We start from the raw sequence: 9,176 nt of genomic DNA, 5'->3' as shown, positions 1-9,176 counted from the left end.
TAATTATTGTACCCTGATGAGTAGCAAATTAGCAAATTAAATAAAATGTAAATAGAATAACCGTTTATTAATATAATTTTTAATAAAACGCAATATTCGTACAAATTCTTTTCTAATAGTGCTGCGTGAATTGGAACATTTACGTAGGAATAGATAACAGACAGTTCGTCTATTGTTTATGGTTAAAAATCGATTAAGCTATTCAAGCTACATGTAAAAGCGCTCAATATTAATTTATTTTATGAAATGATTAATGTTTTGACATCGAGAGGAACAAAGACAAGATAGAGCAAAATTAGTAATGAAGACTATGTGACAGAAACATAATTGTGATAATTTTTTATACTGAGTAAACCAGTTAAATATAATTTTTGGAGATTAATTTGTAACATAAAATTGTCATGAAATCGTTTTGTGAGAGATGAGTGTCTTCGGGGATTTTCAACGTGTGTGGGTGCAACGATTTCCAGAGAGTGCTTTACCAGCCGCTTGGGAGGAAGATGTCAGGGCCAATTTGGCTAAACACAAACAGAAAGTGGCTATACTCAGGGAGGAGTTAGAGAAGGAAGAGTTCTACGTGGAGTATCTGGAGACCCTATTGTCTGATGTGGAGAAACATAAGACTGCATCGCTGGGGAAAGGGGTACCGCCCTCGGGAGCTGACGTGAGCGAGGCTGATGATAATACGGCTGATACCAAGCAGGTAATCATCTATGCTGATCACTGCTGAGTGATTTTGTAACAAATTATAAACCCATGTTCATATTGATGTTGTGGGTTACTTTAAAAGCCTCTTTGTCTTCTATCTGTATGCATTTACAATAACACATTTATTATCCTTATCTATGATGATTGTGTCATATCAATTCCATAACAAGGTGTATTGTAGTCAATTCATTTGAGAGATAGTTATTTCTTGTGTAAGACATTGCTTCATTAATCATTCATGGATAATTTTAAAAAGAAAAACTATGAATAATTAAAATAAATATACAGAAATAAATAAATAAAGAATGTCTTATACATGAAAATAGCTCTAATTAAAGCATAGCATGTATAAGCTATTAGCATTTAATTACTTTGATTAAGGGAATTATTATTATTTTTAATCTCATATAAAAGTAATCCTATCATCTACTCACTTTAGCACATAACTGTCTAAAGTGGTTATAAAATGAGTTTTTATGTATTGCTAATAGTACACCTCCCCTACAGTGAGCTGATAAATATTGATCATTAACAACTGCTCATTGATTCATGAAGCATGCAATTACAGTTATCTCAGTTACTTCACACTTGGACTATTAAGTAGGTACAGTTATATCAGGTAGTATTATTTTTCCAGTAATTGTTCCATTAAGACTGCATTATGATATATAAATTATTTGTTATTCTTCTTTAAATCCTGTTACCCTCTATTGGGGTAGGGCTTGAATCATATTTCTCCATTGATTCTGGTCTTGGGCAGCTTGAGTAACCAGCATTGAGACTGTATTGTGATATTTAACTAATTAAATATCATTCATCAGTGTAAATCATACAACAAAAAGAGTCCAAAGCATGCAGTCCTCACAAGAATTTCAATCTTCATTATCCTCATGAGTTTGCAAAATCATATTAATTATTTTAAACATGAATGGATTCATTGAACAGGAAGTTTTATGTAATAGTGTATTCTGTTAAATAACTCTATGAAAATACAAAATATAGTATAAATTGTTCATATAGGTATTATTTTTTCTTTCAAGTTCAATTAACTGATAATCAAATTAGAAATTCAATCTTGTCCTGTGAGTCATACAGTTTATGTTTCAATGTTATGTATAAGAAGGATATGCTCTTGAAATAATAAACAAGTGATATTAACTGCATAAGTGTTCACCATGTTACTACAAGCGGAACTTGAGTAGGTGACTCACCATATCACCTCATATTTGCTGTTGGTTTAATTCTCTTGGGTATTTGGCCTGGGTAAAAAAATATATCCAAGGTGAATTTTCAACTGTATTCCCTATACTGGTAAATTCAAATTTATATGCCAATATTTATTGTAAAGTGGGTGTTGGAATAACATAAATTCAGAATAATATTATGGTAATTGGTTGGATATTGTAGCACATACAATTTGTATAAAAAAACTCCTTTTCAAGCATTAATGTAAAGTAAAATTTAATTTGCATGTATAATCGGTATAGTCAATTTCAATTCATGGAACTTATGAGAAGTATACTTTCATAGTTATGTAACAACTGTAACACATTTTATTCAATGAAAGATGCTTACATATTAATGATCATGACTACTATGCCCAGCTAACAACATACTCATGCAAAGGTACTCAGTTAACTTGTTTAAATAATGACTGGGTTAATGCTTGTTACCATTTAATCAGTCAAATGACCGCTAATGGATGACATCTCACCCAAATTAATAATATGAGTGCCCATATTTTTGCCAATGCCCCTTCCTTCTATTACACTACAGTCATCTGTTTTAAATAAAGGTCTTAGATTTCTATTTTTTTGCCTTTTCACTTTACAATAAATCCTTATCCTTGGAGCACGACAAAGCCTGGCTCGACAACCTTAAGCAGAAAAGGCTCCGTTCCAGAGCTCCTCCTCCTCTTGACTCGCGTTTCACCTGTGACAGATGTGGCAAAAGGTGTCGGGCTGCCATCGGACTACTAAGCCACCAAAGACGATGTACCGGCACCACACAATAAAATCACTGCAACAATCATCTGCTAAGATGTTGTGGCCAATGATGATGATGAAATCCTTAATGCGTAAAATTTGAAATTTTGTAGTCTTAACTACTAAAGTCTATGAATAAGGTCATAAACATTCACTAAAGTTATTAAGTCGATAAAAATCGTTTGTCCCTTTCCAACATACTGGTGTGATAGAAAGGAACAAACAATTTTTATCTACTTGTTAACTTTAGTAAATGTTTATGAATAAGGGGGGAAAGGTAGATTTATTTTGCCATTGTTTACTGTCATAATGAGAATAAAATTGGTTCCCTTGTGTATCATATTAAAAATTCTTATTTTTGCCTGGATTGAATTAATCATATGTGTCTATATTTTAGGTTTCAAACACAGACTCCTTATCCAAGAAGAGCATAACAAGTCTAACAAGTAGTAAAAGCGATGAGTCTGCCTCCGAGACTGCTGAAGTAGAACCTGTACAGTTGAGGAGTAAGCCAACTAAGCCTCTGCATGCAGAGAGGAGCTCTGTCAACCAGTGTATCAATGAGCTCTCTTCTAACTTGGTGGCCGAGGCGGCTCGGAGAAGATGCAACAGTGAAGTAGTGCAGAGGACTGAAAATAATCAGGATACAAATGGTATGTTTTTGAATACTTAATACTAAAATATGTAATTTGTGTTTTCACATTTTTTTTTTCGTTAATGTAGGTCAGCAACTGATCGTAAACTTCATGAAGTTTCTGAGTAATCTTTTGGTAGTCAAATTACCAATAGAAGCAATAGATAGATAGCATATGCTTGATGTGCTGCTTAGGTTGGTTAAGATGCCTAAAGGTTGCAATTTAGGATTATCGTTTGGTGGATATTGAGTACCTAGAGCTAAATCTAAAGACTATTATTTGAGCATTAGCTCTTGGCAACCCAACTGGCCAGTAACACTAAGAAATTATTTTAACAGTTTGCAAAACATCGCCCTAGACCTTACTTACTTACTTCACTGGCTCAGCGACCCAAAAAGGATCTTGGCCTCCGACACAAGAGATCGCCACTCTGCCCTATCCTGCGCCACTTCACGCCCTAGATCTAATTAATACATAATTTAAATTTAATAGAAGCTTAAGAAAATAAAAATAAAAACCTCATGAGTAATAACCGGCACCACTCATGGTTCTATACTAAATTTAAATCTGAAATTCATCAGAAATAAATGAGTCACATCACAACACCATAGTTGACGACTTTTAGCAAAGTAGGTATACATATTACTGACACGCACGGACTGGGACGGCGACTGTGCTTTCATCTGAACATTGTCACTGAAAAAAAGAGTCTCATCTCGTTTTTACTGCGGAAGTCTTAGGCACCGGCCACATCAGACCGTCGCGTGTTTCGGGGCGCGCAACGGGCGTCCGCGCCACGCCACCTGAGTGTAATTCAAAAAGCGTCTCCTCAGTACATTTTGTATAGGAAGGACGTAAGGCGCGCCGCCAAGCGGCGCGGCGCGCGCCACGCCGCCGCCACGCCACCTGGGGCGCGTCTTACGTCTTTCCTATACAAAATGTACTGAGGTGACGTTTTTTGAATTACACTGAAGCGGCGTGGCGCGGACGCCCGTTGCGCGCCCCGAGACACGCGACGCTCTTGTGTGGCCGGTCACTTAGATGACTGAAAGTGACATGTGTAAGGCCCACTTCTTAGATTTGACCTTCCATTCGTATTTTTCTTGTGCAATGAGGATCACTTTGTTACATGTTATCTAGTTTTATGCGATCGACCGATCTTGCTCGGCGATATGGTTCAATTACGCATGAAAAAAATATTACTGTACTATTCGCGTTATGTACGCCTTGGTTGATTATTCAAATTATTCAACTGCTTAACGTTTTTTTAGCTTTAGAAGAAACAAGTCCGAGTCCAGCTAAAAACCGTCCAGCGTCACAAGCGGGTGATTTCGTAACAGTCATCGAAGTAAATGGTCTGAAGGCAGCCGAGAATGCGTCCAAGAAAGCACAGGAATCGCCACCGTCTTCTGAGAGCAGCCCTGTTGATCCCGCGGCGGCTGCTAAGAAAAAAGTACCACCCAAGTAAGATATTCTTGTAAACTAATCATAATATTATTAGGTTTTGCTAAAAAATACACTAGTGTATAAACTTAGTTAAATAAGTTGTAAGGTAAAGGGGGCCAATTTCGTGCGTTCCATATGTGACCAGTAGAGAGATCTAGAATTATCCGGCAGTCGAAAGGGCCCCTTACTGTTGTACCTTAATGTTAATTTATTCGCACTAGAAAACATGACTTGAATAAATTAGGTATACCTACAAGTTGTATGTCTAGATTGCTTAGGAATCAGTTTTCTCAATGCTGCAAAGTTTTTGTAAAGGTACATAAAACTAAGAGTAAGTAATGAGAACGGATCATATATTATTTAATTCAAAACTTTTTCATTCGACTATAAAAGCATTCTGGGTTCGTGGCTATAAAATTGTTTAAGTTTTCATTTTAATGAAGCTTACTAATTTACCCATGAGTTGCGCCTCGTCGTAATTTCCGGATGACTAAATCTGCAAAGAGCAACTCGCTATGTAACTACGGCTTACTGTATAAATGTTTAATATAACAGAAAATGTAATAATGTACCCTAATAACGTTTTGCGAATAAATCGTAAGTTACTTAGGCCGCAAAAATGACGTCACACATTTCTGAGAATGCGTGCCGTGCACGTGCTATGCGTAAGTCATGCGGTACGGTACGTACTTACTAGTCTTGTCTTACTTTATTACCTATCCATTCCATACTAAGGACTAAGGATAACACTTAATTATATTGACTACGTAATGTAAGTCGCATTAGGTACTACTATTGAAATTATGTTTAAAACTAGGAATGTTTTCACTGGTATTGTAGCGTTTTATTTAATATTGAACGTAGAATATACCTTCGTTGCGAAACTTGGCTAACGTCGCAACGCTAATTAACGACACTTTGAGGTCCGATATATCTCAAGCCGCAGGGAATATGTTAAATGTAATTTATTACATTACTCATATATTAATTTTTCAATATCTGGTTTCCATACCTAACCATTAAATTACGATAACTATTAAATTAGGTACGGAATCCACGATTGATAAATAAAATAAAGAGGTAAAGAAAGTATGATTACTAGCTATATTTAATAAAGAGTATTTTTAGCAACATATGAAACTACGTCATTCATAAGGACCGGCCCATGAGGCTGACATTTCACGGCCCTGCAAATTTAAGGATCGACCTTTTTATATCACCCTGGGGCATTTTAAACTTGACCTATTAATAGCCTGGTCCCAACGAGGATATGAATGTATGTGTCGGGTATTACCGACTTTTGGCAAGGAATTTACAAATGTTATGGGTTTCCGTATTCATAATTACGGAACACACGAGTATGGTGCAACACGAGTGCCCAAATCAGTAGTCAGTACTTTACGCGCCTATAATTTAAGTAAAATGTGGATTATGTGGAATACTCCTGCAAATAGATCATTCGCAAATAAAGTTGATTTAACACCTTCAGTCGTGTTTTAATTTATTGTAGCAAATTTCCTACTTTTGCCACTTGTAATATAGAAAGCTAAATGAGATTTTCTTTGTTTAAAGACCCCCACCGAAAACATTTGGCAAGCGTGGCGCTTCACTGCCGGAATCGGACCTCCCCGGAGATAGCCCGCCGTCGTCGCTGGGGCGGAGACTCCGCGGCGCGGAGTCGCGGGAGTCCATCGGCAGTAGAGCTTCCACGCCCTCTATCAGTGAACGAGTGAGTATGACATAAAAAAACCAACTGAGTTATCATTTACTTCAATATATGTATTATTAATAAAAAAAAAGAAGAAATAAATTAATTAATTAATTAATTAAATAAATTAAGAAAATAAAAAAGATAGAAACCTCAAACTTACAGTAAATAATATTTGTCACGAGAGCTCTTTAAAAAAAAATTACAGTGAACATTTGGCGAAAGGGCCGATTTTCTATGCAAACACGGCTACGCTCTTTAATTTCACGTATATACATTATTTTTAAAGAGGTAAAAAAGCTACGTAAAATAATTTAGTTACTTTGAGCATAAACAGTTAAATAAAAATTGAATTTCCTAGAGAAGAAAGTTATAATCGCACTTCAATTATTAGGTATTATAAATATAATTTCCTAACTTGTTAGTATGAGTGCATGTTTATAGCAAATAAGGTCAATCAAAATAAGGAAACGAAATTAGTTCTTGTTACTTTGGTGACCGCAGAGTGGTAAAAATGTATCCTTATAAGGAGCTTGCATTTAAAAAAATTAAAATTTGAAAAAACCCCCGACTGCGACATAGTAGACCGATTTTCATGAAACGTGGCTAAGAACACTCGCGACTAACTCAGCTTTCAGACAAAAAAAACTAAATCTAAATCGGTTCATCCGTTCGGGAGCTACGATGCCACAGACAGACACACACACAGACAGACAAACAGACAGACAGACAGACAGACAGACAGACAGACAGACGACAGACAGACAGACAGACAGACACGTCAAACTTATAACACCCCTTCGTTTTTGCGTCGGGGGTTAAAAAAGCAGACTGATAATAATAGCGTGACGTATTTTTATGTTAATCACAGACAAGTGATATTATAGAGACTCAGTGACCATATGTAATTGCAAAAGCCATAAGTCTACTTGTTATATCTTGCTCAATATTAGGTTAGGTCGTGTGCAAGCCTATGTCTGACCAGCCTTTTCTTTTAGGTGAAGAGCTACGAATCCATAAACTCCCTCTCATCTGAACGCAAACGCTCCGGCGGAGCGGCAACGCCGCTATCCATCGACGAAGAGGCGTCCACACCTGATACTCCAGGCGAAACTGGCGGGGAGCCTGCTTCGCTTGAGAGCATACCGGCCGGGCCTGAAGACGAGCCCTACTACGACCAGGTGCCGCAGGACAGTATCAACGATGGCGAATATGTTTACATACAAGCAGGTTGGTGTTACAGTCAATTGTTTATTTTGTGCGGAGACGCTCTAGTAGGGTGCCGTCATCAGCGAGGTATCCACATCCACGTTCGACGAGACGGACGAGGACACCGTTTCTCTCGAGAGCATCCTGGCTGGGCCAGAAAACAAAGGGACGGTTGTTCCCAAAGTTGACTACCTCTTGGCCTCCCTAAAGAGGCGACGTAAAATATGCTCGATTCCATGCCAGTTTAAGGATCCACAAAATATTTTTCCCCTCACTAGCTCGGAAACACGTGTTTTGTCCTTTAATACCAGCGGGTAAAAACGCATTTTATCCACTAGTGGGTAAAGTAATTTGACCTTGAATAAAGTCAAATTAACTGCTTTAAAATTGATGGTGAATCTAGTAATAAAGATGATTTACCACCTGTGGAACTACTGGAAGCAGTGATAAACGCATTTTTTGCGTTGTAGTTTCCTCGCTATAGTGAGGGGAAAAGTTTTGTGTTACACTCGGGTGCAAATGTATTTTACTTCTCGTGTGTTAAAAAACTCGCAAGTTCAGGATTCTATTCTCGAACCACTCGCTTCGCTCGTGGTTCAACTATAGAATCCTTTCACTTGCTCGTTTTTCAATTCCACACTCGGCGTTAAAATACAACTTTGCCCCCTTGTATAACAAATAACTATAGTCGCGACTAATGGGTCTATGAATTGTCGAGTAAAGGCTCTCATCTATTTTGGTTACGCTTGTTGACGTCATTATACTACGATCGCTTTTGTTTGTGTCAGGTGGAACGGGATCTAGTGCGGATGACGCGTCTAGCGGAGCCAGCACGCTGGCGCTGTCCACGCCGGCCGCGGCACAGGCGCCCACGGCCCCGCGCGCGCCCGACTCGCCGCCTATCGCCACCGCGCCCAACTACGTCAACATACACTACTTCATACAGTGAGTCTGCCTTGCTTGTTATTACCTGTACTTCACGTGTTTTGAAAATATGTTTAAATAAATAACAGAGAACACGATAAAAAATCCACCTGGTATGGACTTGGGTGGGATCACAGCTTACAGTACATTACATTGTTGGTTTCCAAAAATGGCATACGTCGCCCTAAGCGTTTAAATAGTTGAATCTAGCACGGGTATAACACTAGTTAGCACTAGTCAGACTTCTATTTCGTTGACCTGCCCCCCACATCCACAAGTTGTCACTCCCTATTGTCCCAGATTTGTAAGAACCTCTTTTTGACACATGACAGCGTCCACAATACGTAAACTCGCGTAACCTAATGAAATTTTAAATAAAATCCTGTAATAATATTTAAAAAAATCAAGTGCTTAAAAACAATATTTCGCTTACTTTAAACATAATCTAGCACATGTTACATTTTTGCGGATCTTCGTTAGTGAGTATTTTACGATATTAATTTATCACGCAGGATTTACTTATTATGTCATTTATCATTCATTTTTATTTTTAAACTAGTG

At 37.6% G+C, this 9,176-nt stretch overlaps 1 protein-coding gene across 1 annotated transcript in view; it reads left to right on the top strand.

The window, feature by feature from the left end:
• Window positions 1-295: 295 nt before the first annotated feature.
• LOC125230187 (active breakpoint cluster region-related protein) overlaps window positions 296-9,176 on the top strand; it is a 35,099-nt gene continuing 26,218 nt past the window's right edge. The window contains exons 1-6 of the mRNA XM_048135255.1: window positions 296-703; window positions 3,091-3,346; window positions 4,600-4,792; window positions 6,347-6,503; window positions 7,481-7,712; window positions 8,480-8,636. Of these exons, the coding sequence (XP_047991212.1) occupies window positions 422-703; window positions 3,091-3,346; window positions 4,600-4,792; window positions 6,347-6,503; window positions 7,481-7,712; window positions 8,480-8,636 (1,277 nt within the window). The 5' untranslated portion in view covers window positions 296-421. The remainder of the gene's footprint in view (window positions 704-3,090; window positions 3,347-4,599; window positions 4,793-6,346; window positions 6,504-7,480; window positions 7,713-8,479; window positions 8,637-9,176) is intronic.

The sequence above is a fragment of the Leguminivora glycinivorella genome, chromosome 10, assembly GCF_023078275.1.
Source record: "Leguminivora glycinivorella isolate SPB_JAAS2020 chromosome 10, LegGlyc_1.1, whole genome shotgun sequence".
In the NCBI taxonomy this organism is placed as follows: domain Eukaryota; kingdom Metazoa; phylum Arthropoda; class Insecta; order Lepidoptera; family Tortricidae; genus Leguminivora; species Leguminivora glycinivorella.
This window is presented reverse-complemented; position numbering and strand designations above follow the sequence as displayed.